Source organism: Schistocerca serialis, chromosome 5, assembly GCF_023864345.2.
Source record: "Schistocerca serialis cubense isolate TAMUIC-IGC-003099 chromosome 5, iqSchSeri2.2, whole genome shotgun sequence".
Classification (NCBI taxonomy): domain Eukaryota; kingdom Metazoa; phylum Arthropoda; class Insecta; order Orthoptera; family Acrididae; genus Schistocerca; species Schistocerca serialis.
Genome location: NC_064642.1, coordinates 596,076,036 through 596,099,590, shown reverse-complemented (window position 1 = coordinate 596,099,590; position 23,555 = coordinate 596,076,036). Strand labels below are relative to the sequence as shown.

Below are 23,555 nucleotides of genomic sequence, written 5' to 3'. Positions count from 1 at the left end.
TATGACTAAGATATCGATGAATGCCAACTGGGGTCAGTCAACTCATGCGAATAACTGGCTGTAACAAACTCTGGGAATATGAAATGGAATGAGCACCTAAGCACAACTGCAGATAAAGGCGGTGGCAGACTGGGGTTCATTAATGGTATACTGGGAATACGCAGTCAGTTTACAAAGGAGACTGGTCGCAAATAACTCGTGCGTCCCATCTTAGAATACCGCTCAGTGTGTGAGACCTCAACCCAGACGGGACTCTCAGAGGATATTGAACGTATGAACAGAAGGGCAGCACGAGTGGTCACAGGTTTGAATCAAGGGAGAGCATCGCGGAAAGCTGGTAAACGTGAACTGCCAGACGCTTGGAGGTAACCTTCAGCTATCCCACGAAAAGCCTACGTACAGAGTTTCGAGATGAAACACTGAGTAAAGAACCTAGGCATATACTACACCCCCAAATATCGCTTCCGCGTAAACCTCGAAAACGAGATTAGACTGAGTACAATGTGCACAGAGGGGTTTAATAAGTCATTATCCCAAGGCTCCAGACACGAGTGGAACGAGAAGACACGGTAACAGGCGATACAGTGGCAAGAACCCTCTTCCATGCACATGGCATTGGTTTCCAGTGTGCGTCGCATTCGGGAGGACGACGGTTCAATCCCGCGTCCAGCCATCCTGATTTAGGTTTTCCGTGATTTCCCTAAATCGCTCCAGGCAAATGCCGGGATGGTTCCTTTCAAAGGGCACGGCCGACTTCATTCCCCGTCCTTCCCTAATCCGATGAGACCGATGACCTCGCTGTCTGGTCTCCTTCCCCAAAACAACCAACCAACCAGTGTACGTAATGTAGACGTAGTTATGGTGAAACCATGAGATAAATGTATTGCCCACATATAGCAAGTTACCTGGTAGTTTCCAGTTAAGTTGTGTGACGTATTCCCAAGCTGCCGTGAAGATTATTTCAGTCAAAAAGCCATGAAGTCCGTAGATGTAGAGTCGCATGCATGGTGAAAGCTGGAGCTGCTGTTGCTGCATGCCGCCCTCTGCAAAAAAGACATTTCCTTTATGTTTCTTAAGGTGTGCTGGGAACAGAGAAGTGTAGCTAGTGCCGACCTGTACATTTCACAGTTAACAGTGTCCTCTTCTTCACTTGGTACAAAATGACTCTAAGCGCTAGGGGACTTAACATCTGAGGTCATCAGTCCCCTAGACTTAGAACTACTTAAACCTATCTAAGCTAAGGACATCACACACATCCATGCCCGAGGCACGATTCGAACCTGCGACCGTAGCAGCAGCGCGACTTGGTACCAAAAAAAAAAAAAGAAAAAAAACATATACATAGAAATATCATGATAGAATCTGCACAATAATTTCAGATAATTTCTTAGAATTCACACAAGTTAAAGATAAAAAAAACATTGTTAACATTCCACAATCGTAGCTGGAAAATAATAAAAAAGGGAATACAACAGATCACATAATAAGCTTTCATGGCTGGTACTGAGTCACTTAAAACTTCCGGGCTAAAAGGCCGTGGTCGATGTATGCAACTTTCTCATAACGTTTCCTCTACGACTGCACGAGACATCTTCAGAGGTAAAGTGGCGAACTGCAATCAGAACTCGAGGGAGCGCCGAATACGTAGGCAGTGTCTAACATTCTGCATGGTGTCTGTTGTTCTATATCGTGTCTTCCTACCACTTTCGCGCAACGACGCTCTGAGCGTGTTTTTTAGGGAATTGACTAGTTTGAACCTGGGACCTGTTGCTGGTAAGGAGACGCCAGACCACACATGCCATGTAGAGTTCAAAAGAGTTCAGTGAGACTAGCGATGATATAACCAAATACTTAATGATTTCAGCGTCAGCTCCACTGCATTCCCTGTAAAAGAATCTTAATACTAACTAAATTTAGTGGAAGGGGTTCAAGGCTTTCCTATTTTTAGTTAGCTGGTAAAATAACGTCGAAAAAGCAGTTAAGTTTACCATTAGAAGTTTTATTCTACTCACAAAACATTGTTTATAAATTGCACTATTGATAAAAGAAAATGTTTTAATACAGGATGATAAAAACCAACTGCGTTCAACAAAAATGTGAACGAATATTCCCTGAGTGGGTTTCCAAGTTCTACAATGGATCGATGGATGACCTATGCCATATCACATCTATAATCTAGGTTTAAATTAAGTTTCACAAGAGAGAAAACTATCAAAATGGTCTACAGTGACCCTCAATTACTTATCTAACTTGTCGTAAATTACAGTGGGTGATGTGGCTTCTCAATAACTATATAACAGAAAAATCATCGCGTTTCAGATTTTTACTTCAAGTGGCAAATGTGAACACCATGAGCTTTAATTGACGATCGACACTAGTATTACGCAAAAAGGGGGTGTAGTAGATGAGACTTCTGCAGTTCCGAATGAAGCTTTATGCGCTGTTATGCGGCATCGCGTGTGTTCATTACCTTGTCGGTGTTCGTCAGGGGGCGGCGAGCAGCACAGCTTCGTTCATCTCGCCGTCTCGGAAGCAACTCTCTCCTAACTTCTCCTTACTACAATTTACCGAAGTTGGTTTAAAAAAAACCATCTGGCTGTGTTTTCATCTGACCAATCAGGGTCTCAATGTTAACATTAAGCTCCGCGTACAAAAATTATGTCTATCCAATGATAAACATTATACTTTTCGTGGTGGGGCAATGTTTTTAAAGTTTGCAACGTAACAGAGACGCGAAAAAGTCTCACGCTAAAACTTGCAGCTGGTGTGGTCCTTTTAGTGTTATCGTAAGATCTATACTGTTCTTCTGGAGGGCTCTATCTTTTAACATGCGCTGGGGGGTGGTCCTGACGTAACAGAGACGCGAAAAAGTCTCACGCTAAAACTTGCGTTTGGGGTGGCCCTTTTTGTGTTGTCGTAAGATCTATACTGTTCTTCTGGAGGGATCTAGCTTTTAACATGGGCTGGGGGGTGGTTTTGACGTAACAGAGACGCGAAAAAGTCTCACGCTAAAACTTGCGGCAGGGGTGTGGTCCTAGCGGTTAGCTGGCGATGTGGGTGTCCGTCCCTTATCGTAGGGCTTTCCAGCTTAACACGGTTCTGCTCTCGGGTTCTGTTCTCGTTTCTCCCCTCGGAACTGCGTCTGTCTCACGGTGGGAAGGTATGACATGCATTTAGGCATTCTTGTGTTAGTCTGTGGTATTCCATTTGCTGACTCGTTGCTCGTATTACTTTGGTTAATTTAATGTCACGATTTATTCGGAGCTATGTGACATACTACTGGATTTGCTTATCATGTCAGGGTTTTCATGGAAGGTGTTGGATTTGCCTGACACCTTACAAGTGTAGAGGGCACCACAGTTCGTCACGTGACGTCGGCTACGAGTTTATCTCTGGTAGTAGGATTTATGTAATTTAATACCTTCCTCTTGAATGACAACGTTGCAACGTAAGAATGACGATCGATTACTTTCCTTCGAGTACCAGCGATAATCTCGTACCCGGTATCACGTGATGATCTGTGGTGCCCTCTACACTGCCCATATAGTCGGCGCTACCTCGAGTTCTGGTTGCAGTTCGCCTCTTTACCTCTGAAGGTGTCTCTCGCAGTCGGAGAGGAAACGTTAGGATAAAGTATTACACATCGACCACGGCTTATTAGCCTGGAAGTTTTATGTGATGAGAATACAACAGAGTTTGTGGATTATACATCAGGAGATTAAAGTGTTGGGAAAATCGACATATTGTCTTTTCTGAAGAAAATCCGCAGTCAATGGTCGTACGACATATTTCATTGTCTATCTAGATTGCATATGTTTGTATAACAGTGACCAGCTTCTGTTCCATCAAGATCTGTGTACGTCGCTTACAAGAGCAATCCTTCAGTGTCTATGATTTACATGCTACGTCATAGAACAAAGTTTGATTTATGGAATCAGTGCAGTCAGATGGGTAGATTTGGAGACGTGAGATAACTGCATAAAGGAGCCACCGTGATTAGCTGCCCGTAACCATACCACCAATGAAGCTGCCCGATTTGTAGCTTTATCAACATGAAGTGTCCAACGTATCTACAAGGAATAGTGGACTATTCGCGATCATGTAACATGGCGAAAGAACAGTGGCCATTAAAAGATCATAACCTACAGGAACCATAGACTTTTTGTCCCACTAACATTAAACTTCGATTACTACGAAGGATGGTCTGTGACTATCACCTTCAAGAAATAATGTTACTTGATTAAATTTTTGTCTGTCTGTAGGATTTGTCGGCCTAGAAAAAGTGTTGGTGTGAAGTGGTGCAAGATCTTCGAAATTCTTAGGAAAATCGGAGTAAGCTATAGGTAAAGACGGATACAGGGTGAACATTAATAAAACTTACTAACTGCCAGGACGAATTTCTGACCGGAGGTGAAGGAAAAAAGGTCCTATGAATATGTTTCCGGAAATGGTCGGCGTGCGTGCAACGACAACAAATCGTCCCTGAACACAGTACAGAGCTGCGCAAATCCACGTCACAACAAATGTTCAAAGTGGCCGGTGATAGGGATAGTAGCGGTTGTCATGCAGGATACACATAATAGTACTTTAGCTTGCTCCATGTTGGCGGGTCACTTGCCTGGAGCTTGTACTATGGTTTGGCTGTAACCTGTAGTACCTGGTCCTCCAAATCTGGTGTACGCATGTTCATCTGTCTGAAAGGACCCACGGTCTCACAAACGCCAGAAAGGGCTTGAAATGTTGTTTGATGTGGTTGGTGTCTGTGAGGGTAATTGTTTTGGTATAGCCGTGCTGCCTCTTGACCGTTTCCATCTGCTTGGCCGAACACAAACACCATCCCGGCTTGTTCCCGACATGAATACCGGACCATTCTACTCCTTACAGCACGCTTCGTCAATCACACAAACCTGCAACACCCAAGGAACTCACGGCACGTGTTAAGAGGAACTGTGATTCGTCAGCGTCATCTACCGTGGAAACGATGCATTTCCGGACGCAAGTTCATAGGACCTTTCTTCCTCCATTTCGAGTCAGGAACCAGTCCATGCAGTTTGTCGGTTTCATTAATGTTCACCCCGTATTCAGTACAATAAGTATAAGAAACAAAAGGGAAAACATAAGCTATGGGGAAAGACGAGTAATGTCCAAAATGTACAAGATCCAAGAGGGAACAATAGGAATGGAAGACCAAGAACGAATACTTGGATTAAAAACGGTGTAACACAGGGATCTAATCTTTCGCCCCTGCTGTTCAGTCTATACATCGGAAAAGACGGAAATAATGATTTAAGAGTTGAATTAAGCTTCAAGGTGAAAGGATATCAATGATAATATTGGTTGATGACATTGGTATCCTCAGGGAAAGTGAAGAAGAAACCTGCTGAAAGGAATGAAAATTCTAGAGAGTACAGATTGTGGGTTGAAAGTAAACCTAAGAACGATTTAAGTGACGAGGAATAGCAGAAATAAGACTTGCAACAGGCTTACCATCGAAACTGGTGACGAAAACTAGACGAAGTGAAGGAAGTCTGCTATTTTGGGAACAAAATAACACAGGACATACGAAGGAAGGAGGACTAGCACAGGTAAAGAGAGCATTCCTGGCCAAAACATGTCTACTAGTATTAAACAGGAGGGAGAAATTTCTGAGAATGTACGTTTTGAGCAAAGGATCGGTAGTGAATCATGGACTATGGGAAAAGTAGGAAATCGAAGTGTTCGAGATGTTGAAGATCAGTTGGGCGGATGAGATTGGGGATGAGGATATTCCCCGCAGAATTGACGAAGAAAAGAACCTATGGAAAACACCGAAGAGAAGAAGGGACAGGATGATATGACACGTGTTAAGACATCTGGGACTGACATACACGGTACTAGAGGGAGCTGTATAGCTTTGAAGCCGTAGGGAAAGACAGGGATTTGAGTACATTCAACAAATAATTGAGGATATAGGGTGCAAGTGCTACTCTGAAATGAAGAGCTTGGTGCAAGAGAAGAATTCGTGGCGGTTCGCATCAGACTAGCCAGAAGACCGAAGATGAAGGGAAAAAAGATACATGTCTGCAATCCTGGTACACATTGAAATCGTTGCGCCACAGTAGCCTGGCTGCCAATAGAGTAACCAGAACAAAATGGTGCAGCCCTCTGATAAAGTGGCGTATCGTGCGATAATTCGTTTTCGATAATTCGTTCCCGTAAATTTCCATGGAAATATCGAACATTTTTGTTGCGCCAACATTGTTGATAAGCTTGATTATTCCAATGATCGTATAAAGAATTTCAACGATGTACAGCGTACGGTTCAGTGAGTGTGTCAAATGCGATAGTAAATGGAGAAAACCGAATTTAATGCTGTTATTAAACTTTTTCATTTGAAGGGTTGGACTGCCATACAAATCAAAATAGAGCTGCAAGAAGTTCACGCAGACTCTGCACCGTCATTGAAGACGGTTTACTTTTGGACTAATGAATTTAAACGTGGTTTGACAAGCACTGAAGCCGAAGCACGCTCCAGCCATCCAGTTGAGGTCAGCTTGGGCAAAACCCATGATATGCTAATGCAAGACGACCAATAAAAATTCGTGAGACTGCTGAGACTATTCGCATCTCAAATGAACGAGTGCATAGTATCCTGCATGGAGAATTGGTTATGAGGAAACCATGTGCCAAGTGGGTGCCGCGATTGCTCACAGTCGATCAAAAGCGCATCTAGCTCAACATTTCAACACAATTTCTGGCGATAGTTAGTCACAGTCCACAAAGCGCTTTGAACCGATATGTGACTATTGATGAAACCTGGATCCATCACTACAAACCAGTGTCAAAACGGCAGTCAAAACATTGGTGAAAGTGCACCGAAGAAGACAGACCATTTTGTCAGCTGGTAACGTGATGGCCTCTGTGTTTTCGGATTCCCATGGAATAGTTCTTATAGATTACCTGAAAAAAAGGCAGAACCAGAACTGTACCCTATTATGCTCCGTTGTTGGATCGTTTGAAACTTGCGTTGGATGAAAAAAAAGAGAAAAGTTGGCACACAAAAAAGTGCTCTTTCACCAGGCTAATGCACCATCCCATAATCGCGAACAGTGACGAAAGTGCATGAACTGGGCTTTAAATTTGTTCCTCATTCATCCTGTTTACCAGATCTATCGCGAAGTGACTTTTTCGTGTTACCTAACTTGAAACTTTGGCTTGCTGGCAAGAAATTACCATCAAAGAGGAAGTGAGAGTTGGAGTCTAGTATTTTGGAGATTTTGACAGAACATATTTTTGCGATGAGACGAAAAAGCTGGAGAATGGCTGGACCAAGTGTAGTACTTATCAAAACAGGTGCACCTGTGTTAGGTCAATGTAGACGACTAAAGATGTCATGAGGACTAGACTGCCGAAAATGAATTATTGCACAATACTCCATTTTGTCTACAGGTTGTGCCATTTTGTTTTGGCATGATACGGTACTACGGCACGGGCATTCCAGTATGTACTAGGACTACAGATATGTATCTGCACACATACCAAAAATCAAATGCAGAACTTTATTTTTTGGAGGTGGTAATGAAAACCGTGACTATTCCTCGTCTTTCGCTCGCGCAAGTAGCTCGGTTTTACAATTTAAACACAGCCAGATGACGAGATGTGTTAACATTGCTTCTTTGTGTTTCGGATGCTGAATATATACAACAATAAAAGCTGTAAAAGAGTACGCAGAGAATCTGTCGTAATGTTTTCATGGGAACCATTCCAGCATTCACCTGAAGTCACTACATGAGAATCAGAATCGATGGACGAGGAAATGAAGCGCACTTGTGTTGAAAGCGAGTGCACAGTCTTCGCCACTGAACGATTCACTCGGTGTTCCAAACACGATACAAGGTTCAAATGGTTCAAATGGCTCTGAGCACTATGGGACTTAACATCTTAGGTCATCAGTTCCCTAGAACTTAGAACTACTTAAACCTAACTAAACTAAGGACATCACACAACACCCAGCCATCACGAGGCAGAGTAAATCCCTGACCCCGCCGGGAATCGAACCCGGGAACCCGGGCGTGGGAAGCGAGAACGCTACCGCACGACCACGAGATGCGGGCACACGATACAAGGTCGCCATATATCTGTCGTACTTTGCATCAAATAATTGCGCAGATCAGTAACGACTGGCCAGCCGACCTTTGTACAATTAGCTGAATTAGCGAGAGGAGCAAGTCAATTGCGTATGAAACGAAACGCGACTCGGCGCCTTGGGAAAGAGTGTGGCCGCTCTCCGGTGTCACTGCAGCCCCTGTCCACATATGCGGGAGAGGCACTGCCAGTCACTGCACTGCCGCCTCCTGATGGCGTCGCCACAAGAGGGTGGACCTGGCTCAGTTGTTAAAGGTTGGAGCAGGGAATCTGTCATAAAACTTTTAAGGGAACAATATCAGCAGTACTTGACCAATGCCAATGTAAATCAATGATTGATCGCCAACTAACATGGGAACACCACCTACTAACCATTCAACAGAAATGCTATGACAGCCTAAAACTACTAACCGTTTGAACACGGGAATTGTATCCTTACACAAACCTCCACACCTGCAAATCCCTAATCCAATCCATCCTTTGCTATGTAAAGGTAGCATGGTCTTCAGTTCCTCCAAAATTCTGTAAAGCCTACAATGCTATGCACTCTGCCCAGTACGCTTTCGGCTCAGCTTGCCCACCCATACACGAATCCTTTATCACCTTATAAAATCCTCACCATTCTCTTCCAGATTCAAGAGCTATGAATATCATACCTCATTCGCTGTCTAATCGCCCCCCTCCCCGCTCTATGATACTAGTACTCCGTCATGCCTGTGGTAACATAGTCCCATAACACTACACCTACACACACTCCATATTCTTTCCCAACCAAACTTTAATCGCCTCCCCTTACCCGACCATGGAATCCGCCCAGATATATACTCGTCTTGCCAGATCAAGAGGTCTGCCCCTCCTCTCCTTGTCAGGGATCTTGTCCTCAAACCCCCTACCCCACCTCGACATCCCAAGATTTGGTTCGGAATCTCATCCCTGATCGTCCTCCCAAATCTCTCAGCCAAACATTCACTCACTTAAAACCCATGCTATACACCTCCCAAATATCTATAAATTCCGTGATAACCTTACTCCTGGCAATTTACATAAGTGGGGATATTTTAAACAGTCAACAATTCTGCGTTTCATGTTTTAACCAACACAACTCACCATTTGTAAAAATATTCGATTTTTAATACCATTAAATTTTTTCATCATACTTAAAATTCGTTTGCCTGAAGAGCGACGAACTGTAATCGCTGATAGCGCCTCTCCCCCCCCCCCCCTCAGCGTGTGTCTGGGGTGAGGAGGGTGAAATAACAACACAGAAAAAAATGATAGAACAGCTGGAAGAGGTGATATGTTGGAACGTTGCCTCGTATGCCAATAATGTTATCTTCACTGGTATATAGAGACACCAGTTCAGCGAGTGTTTTGGTATCTTTTTTTGCAATGTATTTCCTATTAAAGCGTTCTCATATGAATATAAAATCTGAAGACGCTCCTTTCACTTTATGATCCGATGTTGTGTCGTCAACAGAACAGTATCTTCTGCCTTTATCAAAGCTCATATGCTCGATTACAGAAAACTTCTTAGAAGTAAACATATTTAATTTGTTAGTTGTAAATCACGAAATTGACGCAAAAATGGTGTAACCCTCACTTGTAAAATAAAGAAAATGTCTCTCTGTGGAAACGCAGAGAAAGGAAAGATTTTTCATAGTTTCAAAAGCAAAGGTTACTCGGTTTCTGCCACACAGTCAAATGTTTTATGAGTTAATCTACTCTTGAACTGCGATATTTTTGTTTTCACATTTAAACTGGCATCGCTTTCGAATATCGTTCCTTTGGGACAGCACAGAAAGAAGATTTAAAAAACCACATTAATGTTACTAATCCTCTCTGACATCTGTATTAATACAGATTAAGTGTAACTGCAGCTCTATACATTCCCTTTCATCTAAAACCAACAAAAGTGTTAAAAGCTGTTTCACAAAAATTACACATTTTTATTGAGAAAACTTATATGTATATCAACAATGGCGCAACTCATACAATACACTTATTTTTTAAAATTTTTTATTTAGCCTTCGGCACTGCTGCACTCTACAGCCACACATTTACTGGCAACTGATAACAGCTCCCTGTTTCAAATTTAACAATAAGAGTCACTCGTTTTGATATGTCGAAAATTCGATATGGTATTTCAAGATATCGACATAGTACAACCGATCATCCAACTTTCTCTGTAACGCTCTCAGGACGCTGCCTAACATACTTACGGAATTACGGGAACTTGCGAATTTAGTAATTTTTTTGGAATCCTAAAACAATATAAAAATGTATTCGCTTGTCTCACTGTCGCTAACACTTTTTCATCTAACAGGGTTTTAGCCTCTAAGTGTAATTACTGAACAAGACGGAACAGCAATTGAAACAGTGGATCGACAAGAAAAGCAATGGGCCGACATGGTATTGAAATCCCTGTCGGTCTTTCCAGATGTACATATTCCGTGGCTTTCCTGAGCTGAAAGCCCGTATGGTTCCTATTAAAATAAATATTTAAAGACTCGGTTTAAGTTGTGATAATCTGCAGCACGGGTTATGCTATCCATTACGATAAAAACATATTTTGTAACCAAAACTTGGATTTGAAGAAAGACATCAAACGTATTAGGTTTAAATATAGCTTCAGATTATTTAGATCGTAGAAAGAGACCTGCGGCAAAGACAGTCGTACGCCATTAGGGTCACCACAGCTGCAAACAGTGAATATTTTTGATTTTTATGATGTTCAAGGAAGCCAACATCATCAGCTATCAACGGCGGTCTTGCACCTTTACAAAAATAATCTTCATTAGTACACAATCTTAAGCGAAGCAGATCAGAGGGGCTGGTAGAGGTAAATTCCCGCCACATAATGAGAACAGTTTAGTACAGTTTCTACAAAGTGGTTGACAATCGACTGAGCCACCTGTAATCTCTGAGTCATTCCGTGTTAATGTCGCTGGACTCTCCTTGCGTACAAATCGCTAAAATCCAAGAAATATTCTAGACGACATTTTGGCTGGGCGTCAAATGGCCACTTTGGGTAGATATTATCTCTAGCTGGCTCGATTATTTATGTCACACCTCAAGAAATGTCCCAAAATAGATGATAATATCAAGATCTTAATGGTAAATCGTAGAAGTGTTTGAAAAAAAAAGTGTCATACGTTGAAATAATACTGAAAAGCTGTGGGGGCTACGTAATTATCGAAAATGAGGCTTGGCTGAGACGTGAAACTGGAGGCAACGAGGTCTTCTGGGGCAGACCTGTTTACAGAGAAGACGGGCTCCACAGTATGAGCGGTGGTGTATTTGTAGCAGTAGATAAGAATGTAAAATCAACTGAAGCAGGAAATGATCCTGTATTTGAAATGGTTTGCGCGCAAATAACAGTAACGAATGGGATAAAAGTTGTATTTGGATTCTTCTGTCTATCACGAAATTCAGGAGCAGAAGTAACTTTGGAGAAACCTCGTTTCCCTGTTCGTTCAACAATTTTCCCTGCGATATTTGACTGCACTTTAGCAGAAACATTTTCTGGGGTAAAAGAGCTACGACCGGTTCACATTCAGTGACAAAGTGACTGCACTATCGCGCCATTCAGGCACTTATAGATAGACAGATAAACCTTCTGTACAATAGCTAGAACACAATTAAGGTTAGACACTTATTTGAAGAATACCCACGTACTGTTGCAAAAATTAAAAAAATAGCCGTCAGCAGCGGTATACGTCCAAAGCATTGCGCAGCTCAAAGGCAAGAATTGGGTACGATTTCCGTTAAAATGGATTCACAAACAGTTCCCGTCACTTCACACGTGTTCTACAGGCACAAATAGAAAGATTTTCACGCTATAGATGTCGCAGAACGGTCAACACCATCTCGCCAATCCTTTCGACCTCATTAAAATGTTTCATCCCAGAGTCACCGCCATATCTGTGGCGCACTGACCATAAAGCTAAAAACAGTAGAATTATTACATTTGCTCGCATACACACGAAATTGGTCTCATTCACCCTCGCATTGCGTTTAGTAGCTCCTCCAATGAGTGAAACTTGAAGTGTTTGAAAGGAGTCAAAGTAAATATCACCACAAGGACGTAGTGATGAATGGAAATGAAATGAATATGTCAAAAATCCGCCTCAGTTGCGAAATGTTACTGGTCTTTACCCAGGTTTCAGCCAGAGTAATCTAGCCTTCTTCAGAAGCATGAAATAAACTAATACATGCCAGAATAAGGCATACCACGTGCATTCGGACCTTGCCTAGTAATGCGGTGCGGGTCTCTAGCATCGTTTCCCTACGCTCTGTCAAGAAGCATGGGACTTCATTTCATTTCTAAGAATTTTTAACATGTTGCAGCCCTGTCAGCAACTGTGATAAATTAATATGTCATGGGCAAACTCCAGCGTAGCGCCGCGGCTAATTCCACATGATCTCTTCTCCCATTCCAGTAAGGAAAATTGTCACTCAACCAACAGCTGCAGCAAAGTGGGCAGGACCCCACGCTGCAGAAACTAGTCTTGAAGTCCCTCACCCAAATGCTCAGTGTGAGGCATCAATTTGTCTATCAGCGTGTACAGATAAGTCTCACCCGTTACATGTTCATCAAAGAAGAAATATCCTAGCACATGACCTTTCCGCAAACCGCACCACACTATCACCTTTTGGCAGTGCAGTTCTGCTGTTTGGGTAGACTCATCCGCCGTGGATTGCCTTGAGGCCAGTATCGAAGATTTTGTCTTTTCTCTTCACCATTGACGTAAAACATGGCTTCATCACTGAACAAAACACAGTCTTTAGTAAAACTGATATTTTCATCCAGTTTAAAAGATGGTTCAAATGGCTCTGAGCACTATGGGACCTAACTTCTGAGGCCATCAGTCCCCCAGAACTTAGAACTACTTAAACCTAACTAACCTAAGGACATCACACACATCCATGCCCGAGGGAGGATTAGAACCTGCGACCGTAGCGGTCGCGCGGTTCCAGACTGTAGCGCCTAGAACCGCTCAGCCACCCCGGCCAGCTTCATCCAGTTTATCTTCGAACCATTCACACATGTCATCTTCATTTAAGTGAAGCAATATCTATAACTTGTACAGATGAAACCTCTCCTCTGCCACGATTTTGTGGGCGATTGACCTGAGAACAAACACCCAACTCCTTGGATGTCCGACGAAGTGATTTCTTTGGGCTAGCACAAACTTTGACCAAGACGGCCTCTTTCATTCCGTCTGAAGTCTTTGGTCGTCCGGGACGGGGTTTGTCCAACATACTGTCTGTTTTTTTGTTGTTTTTTTTAAACTTGGTGGTTAATTTCCCGACGGCAGTAAAACAGATAGGTTGACGATGGGGGGTGGGTGGGGGTGGGTGGGTGGGAGGGAGTCTACGGTTAAATTCTTTCGCAGTTTTGCAATACGACCGCCCTTCTCGTCCACTTAAGAGTGCCAACTCCACTCGTTCTTTTTTAGATAGAGCCATAATTCAATCTGGAAAACCGAGCGAGGTGGCGCAGTGGTTAGACACTGGACTCGCATTCTGGAGGACGACGGTTCAATCCCGCGTCCGGCCATCCTGATTTAGGTTTTCCGTGGTTTCCCTAAATCACTCCAGGCAAATGCCGGGATGGTTCCTCTGAAAGGGCACGGCCGACTTCCTTCCCCATCCTTCCGTAATCCGATGAGACCGATGACCACGCTGTCTGGTCTCCTTCCCCAAAACAACCAACCAACCAACCCACCAATCTGGAAAAAACGAAATTTATTATAATTGTTAGAATTTATTTTATTATTATTTCTTTATTAATATTTATGGAATATAGGATATTTATTACAATTTATTATAATTCCCTATGCACCCAGACTTCGTGGAGACCCTGTACAGCTTCGTAGAATATCTGGTCAAAAGCATCCGGGTGCTGCTTTGTAATCTAGAGGTGGCCGCTAAAGTGCGCGAGAGGCAGACCCGCCTGTATACAAGGAGGTGCCTCGTGATGTCAGCAGAGATGCAGTAACATCACAATAAGTCAGTCGTAAGAACTTAGTGGCTTCTAACGTGGACTTGTCATTGGATGTCAGCTTTCAATCTGTCCCAGTCGACTGTTGTGATTGTGAAGTGGAAATGCGGAGGAACAACCTTAGCTAAACCACGACCGGGCAAACCCTATGTCCTGACGGATACAGAGCCGGCCGCTGTGGTTGAGCGGTTCTAGGCTCTTCAGTCCGGAACCACACGGCTGCTAAGGTCGCAGGTACAAATCCTGATTCGGGCGTGGATGTGTGTGATGTCCTTAAGTTAGTTGGGTTTACGTCGTTCTAAGTCTAGGGGAATTAGATCAGGAAATGAGACACTTAAAGTAGTAAAGGAGTTTTGCTATTTGGGGAGCAAAATAACTGATGATGGTCGAATTAGAGAGGATATAAAATGTAGACTGGCAATGGCAAGGAAAGCGTTTCTGAAGAAGAGAAACTTAACATCGAGCATAGATTTAAATGGCAGGAAGTCGTTTCTGAAAGTATTTGTATGGAGTGTAGCCACGTATGGAAGTGAAACATGGACAATAAATAGTTTGGACAAGGAGAGAATAGAAGCTTTCGAAATGTGGTGCTACAGAAGAATGTTGAAGATTAGTTGAGTAGATCACATAACTAATGAGGAGGTATTGAATAGGATTGAGGAGAAGAGAAGTTTGTGGCACAACTTGACAAGAAGAAGGGATCGGTTGGTAGGACATGTCCTGAGGCATCAAAGGATCACAAATTTAGCATTGGAGGGCAGCGTGGAGGGTAAAAATCTTAGAGGGAGACCAAGAGATGAATACACTAAGCAGATTCAGAAGGATGTAGGTTGCAGTAGGTACTGGGAGATGAAGGAGCTTGCACAGGATAGATTAGCGTGGAGAGCTGCATCAAACCAGTCTCAGAACTGAAGACCACAACAACAACAACAAGTCTAGGGGACTGATGACCTCAGATGTTAAGTCCCATAGTGCTTTGAACCATTTGAAGGGTTACGGACCGTCGAGTGCTGCGGAAGCTGGTTGTAAGAAGTATGTGAAATTACCAGAAGGAATCACTCGCGAGTTCCTAAGTGCTATCAGCAGTCCAGGTGGCACAATGACGTATCGTAAGGAGTTAAAAAAAATGGGGTACAGTGCAAGAGTAGCTCGACACATGTCTGTAGTCAACGCTAAACGATGCTGGAGGTGGAAAAAAGAGCGACGCCACTGGAGGTTGGATGACTGGAAACGAGTGATTTGGAGTGATGAATCACGCTATGCCCTGTGGTGATCCGATGGAAGGGTTTGGGTCTGGCAAATGTCTGGATAATGTTACCTGCCCTCATGTGTAGTGCCAACAGTGGAGTACTGAGAACGTGATATTACGGAGAACAGCGGTGTTTTTCATGGTTACGGTGTGGTCACCTTATTGCACTTAATGCGAGGGCCTGCTGAAAAGTAATGCATCCGAATTTTTGATTCAGTTCTCAATATCGTTTTAGGTACTGCATTTCATACTTATTACTCGGTCGTCTTTCCCGCTTCGCTGATCCAAGCTGCAGCTCTCTGTCATTAGAAGGCTCCGAATTGTAGCATGTAACACGGCGGTGGGTTGCATAATCGTGTGCGTACGTGAGAAACAGCGTGCTGTACACGAGTTTCTAACTTGGCCCACACATGGAGCGCCTTCTCCTTCGGCATGAGAATGCCAGAACACACACGAACGCTGCGACATCTCCAACAATCCGATATCTTGGGTTCACTGTCATCGATCATCCTGCATACCATCCCGACTTGGCTCCATCCGATTTTCATATGTTTCCAAAACTTAAAGAATACTTGCGAGGACTTCACTTTGACAGCGAAGTCAGCGAGGCTGTGATGAGAAACAGGTACGTAGATATGAAGAATAAAGAGCTGATTGTTAATAAAGTTTTTTAAGCAGCTTTAAGAGTTTTTACATAAAAAATTCGGAGATATTATTTTTCAGCACGCCCTCGTAAAACGTTAAATGTGGAAGGATATGAACACATTTTACAGCATTGTCTACTGAGTGCAGGAGAGGAACAATTGGGAGACGATGATCCTTTGCATCAGCACGATAATGGATCCAGTCATAGAGCAGCATTTGTGAGGCAGTGGTTTGTGACAGTAACATTCCTGAAATGGACTGGCTTGCCCCGAGTTCCGACCTGAACCAAATAGAACGCCTTTGGGATGAGTTAGAACGTCGACTTCGCTCCAGACCTCATTGTCCAACATCACTGCCTTCTCATGTTTCGGCTCCAGAGGAAGAATCAACTGACATACATTCAGACATCTCATTGAAAATGTCCGTAGCAGAATTCAAGCGGTCATAAGGGCGAAGAGTGGACACATCGCATACTTATGTCCACTAATAGGTGACCACACAGTGTATACTCCGCAGACCGCTGCACAGCGTTCCCCGAACTATACTTCGTACCAATATTGGCCTCTTCCTGTCCTATTTCATTCCCATGTTCCAAACGCGAGATATACGAACCAAACTGTAGAGATTTTGCAGGCTTCCCCGCTTACCGATACGGTCTAATGAGCAAAGAATAAGAATAAAGAGGTTCTCCTCCGCAGAATCGACGAGGAAAGGAATACATGGAAAACGCCGACAAGAAGAAGGGGCAGGATGATAGGACATCTTTTAATGATATTAGGGAATGACTTCTATGGTACTAGAGGGAGCTGTAGAGGGTAAAAACTGTAGAGGAAGACAGAGATTGGAATATATCCAGTAAATGATAGAGGCCGTACGTTGCTATTGCTACTTTGACATGAAAAGTTGGTGGTGGAGAGAAATTCGTGGCGGGCCATATCAAACCAGTCAGAAGACTGATAGTGAGCTGCTCAACCAGAGTATCCCATTCTTCGTTAACTCGCTACGCTCAGTCAGTGTGATAGCACTTTGGAACTCTCGAACAATTCTTTCCGCTGATTACGTATTATTTCTTACTGTCACCCTTCAAAGTACTCGATGGTCCGCGTCCGTCAGTACATAAGGACCGCCTGTTCTTGGTTTGGCCGTGGTTGTTCCTTCGCGTTTCCACTTCCAGTCTCGTCGCCAACAGTCGATTTGGGTAACTTGAGAAGTATTGAAATGTCCCTGATGGATTTGTTACTAAGGTGGAAATCAATGAATTTTCAACTTTCGAAATCACTGAGCTCTCCCTAGCGACCAGTTCTGCTGTTACTGCCTCTCTCCTGACAACACAAAACTCCCTGCCTCCTTTTATTCTGGTGTCTTGTGGTCAATTCCTGATCTGTGGCCACACGATTCGTTATCTTTGTGATTCTGGCCGTAAGTCAGTGCTAGGATATTGGAATTATCTCAACGAACGACACTGCGTCCTAACACGCAACCCACACTATCAGCAATACTTCTCTAATTTCTTATCGAGCACCTTTAACGATCTGCCTCGCAGCTGGAGACAAACAGGTGGAGACAGCGTCTGCCGTAAAATATCTAGGCGTAACTATCCAGAGTGACCTTAAGTAGAATGACCACATAAAACAGATAGTGGGAAAAGCGGACACCAGACTCAGATTCGTTGGAAATGTAACTCATTCACGAAAGAAGTGGCTTATAAGGCGCTTGTTCACCCGATTCTTGAGTATTGTACATCGATCTGGGATCCCTATCAGGTAAGATCCAACGAAAAGTGGCGCATTTCGTCACCGGATAGTTTAGTTGGCGAGAGAGCTTTGCGGATATGCTAAACAAACTCCACTGGCAGACGTTACAAGAGACGCGTTGTGCATCACGGTGAGATTTACTGTTGAAATTTCGGGACAGTACTTTTCAGGAGTTGTCGGATAATATATTGCTTTCCCTACATACATCTCGCGTATTGACTACGAGGAGAAAGTTAGAGAAACTAGAGCCAATACGGAGGCTTACCGACAATCATTCTTCCCACGCACTATTTGCAAGTGGAACAGGGTTGGAGAGATCAGATAGTGCTACCGAAAGTATCCTCCGCCACACACAATTAGGTAGCTTGCGGAGTATCATATAGGTGTAGATGGAACGTCCAAGCAATAAGTTGAAAACTGATCTGAACTGATCTGAAGCTACGGGAATCGAACAGAACCGACAGTGGAATCTACTTCCACTGAACGAGAAGACACTTTTGGACATGCTCGCCGACGCAGGATCCGCTACTCAACGCGCTCATATATATATCCTGCGTCGGCGAGCATGCCCAAACGTGTCTTCTCGTTCAGTGGAAGTAGATTCCACTGTCGGTTCTAGGCGCTACAGTCTCGAATTATATATATATATATACAACAAAAAACTAATTACGTTAAATTTTCGTGGCTCCCCTTTGGTTTCCTTTCCTTAATTCTTTCTCGCCCCCTCACAGCTCTAGGTTAGTCTTCCTGGGAGTAGGATTAGATAGGGGCCAACGCCTGAAGTGGTGTTTTTTTTTATTTATGGCCAAAGTGGGGGTGGCAATATTCCTTCCTTATTTTTGGATCAGTTTTATATTCCGCAGGGGAAAAAGTAAAAATGTTCCGCATTACGCAAGTGTCTTCGGATACTTTTGATCAGACTGTGTATGTTCCCAAGGAATCTATCTCTTCGTTTTAATATGTTGTTTAAGAGAAAGTTTTTTTATCATTGCGTCTTGTTTCCGTACTCGATCAATCCATGTGATCTTCAATACACTTTTGTAAGACCACATTTCGAAAGATTTCATTTCTGACTTCCCTATATTCCATATTTCATAACCATACAGAGCTGTGTGCCAATCATAACTTTTCATGATTTTTTTCTTGTTTTGAGGTTTGTATTTTTTGTTTGTTGTAAGTTGCTTTTTGTAGTAAGTTTACTGTCTAATAATTATAACATTATACCTATTAATGTTGATGAGTAACAATTGTATGTTGTATGACAGGTGCTTAATTGCAACAGACATTTTTTTCCTTAAGTCTTAAGAGAAATTAGCAAAACAAAACTCAAATGTTCAAATTCTGGGACAGTATTTAATTTTGTGTACATTTTAGTGTTCCTGCCACACGTCAGTGACGTAGTTTTTAAGTCTTGTAGTACTAGAAAAGATTCCATTTTCTACTACAGATAGCGAAGCGGGATCTTTATGGAAATTTTCTGTATATTTTACCCTTTTTATTACATTTTATTGAAAACATCCTTTTATTGTTTACTTGCTTGGCGCCCGCTGCTTAGCTCACGTAGACTGCATGGCCTGCAGAGGCATTTTTTGTTTTTATTTAATCGAATTTTTATTTTGTTCACAAATTGCAACACTTTTTAAGCTTCTGATGCTAGTTAAGGCCGCATAAGCTTGGTCTTTTCCGAATGCTCTTCTCACCAAAAAGAGATTCTGACAGCTGGAGTCCAAAGTTTTTGTTAATAGTGCCTTTTGCGTTCCTGTGGACAAGTTTCTATAACAACTTTCTTGCTCTAACAAATATTTCTTTATATCTAAGCGAGAAGTGAAATAACGGTTTTCATAAATTTAGCTTTAAACTTTTTTAATGTAATGAAATATTTTCCAAAATATTTTCGTCCTCTATTGCACTCGCTTACGGGTTCTATTTCCAGAAACACTGAAACACGTATTTTTTGTTTGTAACCGAGAAATCAAATATCAGTTGTCATAGATGTAGCCTTAAAATCCTTTAGTTGTTCTTTAGCAATTATTTATTTTCAATAAAACTTTCACCCATTATACTATCCTCTTAGTGGTTGAATTTCTCGAAATTCTGAATCACGTATGTTTTATTTTTCTGACTGAGAAACCAAATACCAGTTTCGGTAGTTCTAGTTTCAAAATTCACTTATTAGCGACATACTTTCAAAAAGCTTTTCATCCCCTATTTTACCCCTCAGGAGTGGAATTTCGAAAAATCCCTCCTTAAACGATGCCTACAGTATAAGAAGGACCATCACAGAAGTTGAGAAGGAAAACATAGGTACAAAGAAGGTAATTGCGAAGAAACCATGGGTAACAGGAGAAATACTTCAATTGATCGATTAAAGGAGGAAGTACAAAAATGTTCCGGGAAACTCAGGAATACAGAAATACAAGTCGCTCAGGAATGAAATAAATAGGAAGTGCCGGGAAGCTAACACGAAATGGATGCAGGAAAAATGTGAAGACATCGAAAAAGAAATGATTGTCGGGGGAACAGACTCAGCAAAGTCAAAACAACCTTCGGTGACATTAAAGGCAAGGGTGGTAACATTAAGAGTGCAACGGGAATTCCACTGTTAAATGCAGAGGAGAGAGCAGATAGGTGGAAAGATTACATTGAAAGATTACATTGACGGATATGATAGAAGAAGAAGAAACGGGAGTCGATTTAGAATAGATAGGGGATTCAGTATTAGAATCAGAATTTAAAAGAGGTTTGGAGGACTTCAGATCAAATAAGACAGAAGGGGTAGATAACATTCCATCAGAATTTCTAAAATCATTGGGGGAAGCGGCAACAGAACGACTATTCACGTTGGTGTGCAGAATGTATGAATCTGGCGACATACCATCTCACTTTCGGAAAAGTATCATCCACACAATTCCAAAGACTTAAAGAGCTGACAAGTGAGAGAATTATCGCACAATCACCTCAACAGGTCATGCATCTAAGTTGCTTACAAGAATAATATACAGAAGAATGGAAACGAAAACTGAGGATGCGCTAGATGACCATCAGTTTGGCTTTAAGAAAGATAAAGGCACGAGAGAGGCAGTTCTGATATTGCGGTTAATAATGGAAGCAAGACCAAAGAAAAAACAAGACACGTTCATAGGATTTGTCGACCTGGAAAAAGCGTTCGATAATGTAAAATGGTGCAAGATGTTCGAAATTCCGAAAAAAGTAGGGATAAGATATAGAGAGAGACGGGTCATGTACAATATGTACAACGGCCAAGAGGGAATAATAAGACTGGACGACCAAGAACGAAGTGCTCGTATTAAAAAGGATGAGAGACAAGGATGTAGCCTTTCGCCTCTACTGTTCAATCTGTACATCGTGGAAGCAATAATGGAAATAAAAGAAAGATTCAGGAGTGGAATTAAAATTCAAGGTGAAAGGATATCAATGATACGATTCGCTGATGACACTGCGATCCTGAGTGAAAGTGAAGATGAATTATATGATCTGCTAAACGGAATGAACAGTCTAACGAGTACAGAGTATGTACTGAGAGTAAATCGAATAAAGACGAAGGTAATGAGAAGTAATAGAAATGAGAACAGCGAGAAACTTAACATCAGGATTGATGGTCACGAAGTAGATAAAGTTAAGGAATTCTGCTATCTAGGCAGTAAAATGACGGACGGAGCAAGGGGGACATTAAAAGCAAACTAACAATGACAAAAAGGGCATTCCTGGCCAAGAGAAGCCTACTAGTATCAAACATAGGCCTTAATTTGAGGAAGAACTTTCTGAGAATGTACGTCTGGAGTACAGCATTGTATGGTACGGAAACATAGACTGTGGGAAAACCCCGAACAGAAGAGAATCGAAGAATCTGGGGTGTGGTGCTACAGACGAATGCTGAATATTAGGTGGGCTGATAAGGTATGGAATGAGGAGATTCTGTACAGAATCGGAGAGGATAGGAATATGTGGAAAACACTGATAAGGAGAAGGGACAGGATGGTAGGAGATCTGTTATGACATGAGGGAATGACTTCCATGGTACTAGAGGGAGCTGTAGAGGGCAAAAACTGTAGAGGAGGATAGATACTGGAATACATCCAGGAAATAATTGAGGACGTAGGTTTCAAGTGATACTCCGAGATGAAGAGGTTAGCACAGGAAAGGAATTCGTGGCCGGCCGCCTCAAACCAGTCAGAAGACTGATGAAAAAAAAGCAGTATAAGATCCACACCTTCGCCAAACTCCAAGTTTCTATCCTTAGAGGTTTGTGCTGGGCAATGCTGAGTCAGTTAGTCAGTCAGGACATTGCCTTTATATATAGAGATATGAATAACAATGAAGAGTATAGCGTCGTTGCATTATGTCTTCATTACCTACACACTCAATCCATCTGCTCTTCACCAGTTTACTGTAACACCATAAGTAGGAAAACCACAAACGTTTTGAGAGGCAGACCGTCAAACATAATGTTGCTATTATTCAGTAATACCCAACGAATAATTTACTGACTACAGCTGAAATAACGCAGGCATTCATCTCGGTAGGTACCAGGGAGTGAAAGATTAGAAAATATTCTAGCAGAGCTGAAGGTCAAAAAAAGGAAACTATTTGCGGGAAGGAATGTGCACAGGAAGCTCAGAATTAAACGTGCTGTCGACACAAAAGTCATTGGAGTCGGATTTGTAGCTTGGACAACAATCGCCGTGGTCCTACTGAGGCAATCTCCTAAAATGATTTAGGGAAACCACCACAAATCTAAATCAGGGCTGCCAATCAGAAATATAAGGCCACCTCATACCAAATATGCGTTCAGTGTTTAACCACCTAACCGTTTCCCTCGACGAACTTTAAATTCAAATGCTTCATGTCACTATAGAATTTCAAGAGGGATAATGCAAGAGGTATAACTTACTGGTATAAAGATAGTTGGTCTTTTTTCTGTTAGAAATTACATTATGAAATTTATACTTCTGTCAAGAGCTTTACACAATAAGAGTTCCTTGCAACTATCTCTCATGTCACAACCCTATGTAAAATTCAAATATGGATCATGTTATTCGGAGACATCCTGTTTTACGTCTGCCCCTCCGTTCCTGCGTCATGTGTGTGAGGATGCCTTCAGACCGCTTCTATGAGCTATGAAGACGTGGAGCGCCATGTTTCAAATCGTGTAGCTGCTTTCGATTCGTAACGTCTCCTATGTCACGCTAAAGATGTGCTCTTGAATTTTGGCACCCAGTGTGACCTTCAAGGTACCAGGCTTGTTAAATTACTCTGTAGAGTGGTTAATTGTAGGTTCCCTTTAATAAGCGACGTACGTGGAACACACACCACACGCTGTTGTTGGCGAAGCGCGTGTTGAGCTCAGGTAGCGCTCCATTAGATAAAGTGGCTTACAACATACACAGCCGAAGACTCATATTGTGATGTAGACTACCCTAAAATATTCTTACTACACCAGTTCACAGCTTAAGTTTTGAATCTAGTTATTACTCGCTTCATACGAGTTGCGAACGTATCCATAATTTGGTAACAAAACATAAATCGTTATTACAACAATGACACTTATTTGCTAACCTATTTTATTTGATTTATGATTTCACTCTTTGCTCTCAATGATCCTTCGCTTTATATATAAACTCTTATACATTTACCGATGTACAATATTTATTTATATTTAACTAGCTGTACCCGTTCACGCGTTGCTGTGGCTCATTTTGGTTAAATGGAAAAGAAAGAAAAGAGAAAACACACGTCTCTAATACGTTTAATTTCACAA

General features: G+C 42.3%; 1 protein-coding gene across 1 annotated transcript in view; it reads right to left on the bottom strand.

The window, feature by feature from the left end:
* LOC126481468 (transmembrane protein 229B-like) overlaps positions 1-23,555 on the bottom strand; it is a 180,137-nt gene that overhangs the window by 41,204 nt on the left and 115,378 nt on the right. Inside the window, exon 2 of the mRNA XM_050105245.1 lies at positions 906-1,043. Coding sequence (XP_049961202.1) covers positions 906-1,035 — 130 coding nt within the window. The 5' untranslated portion in view covers positions 1,036-1,043. The remainder of the gene's footprint in view (positions 1-905; positions 1,044-23,555) is intronic.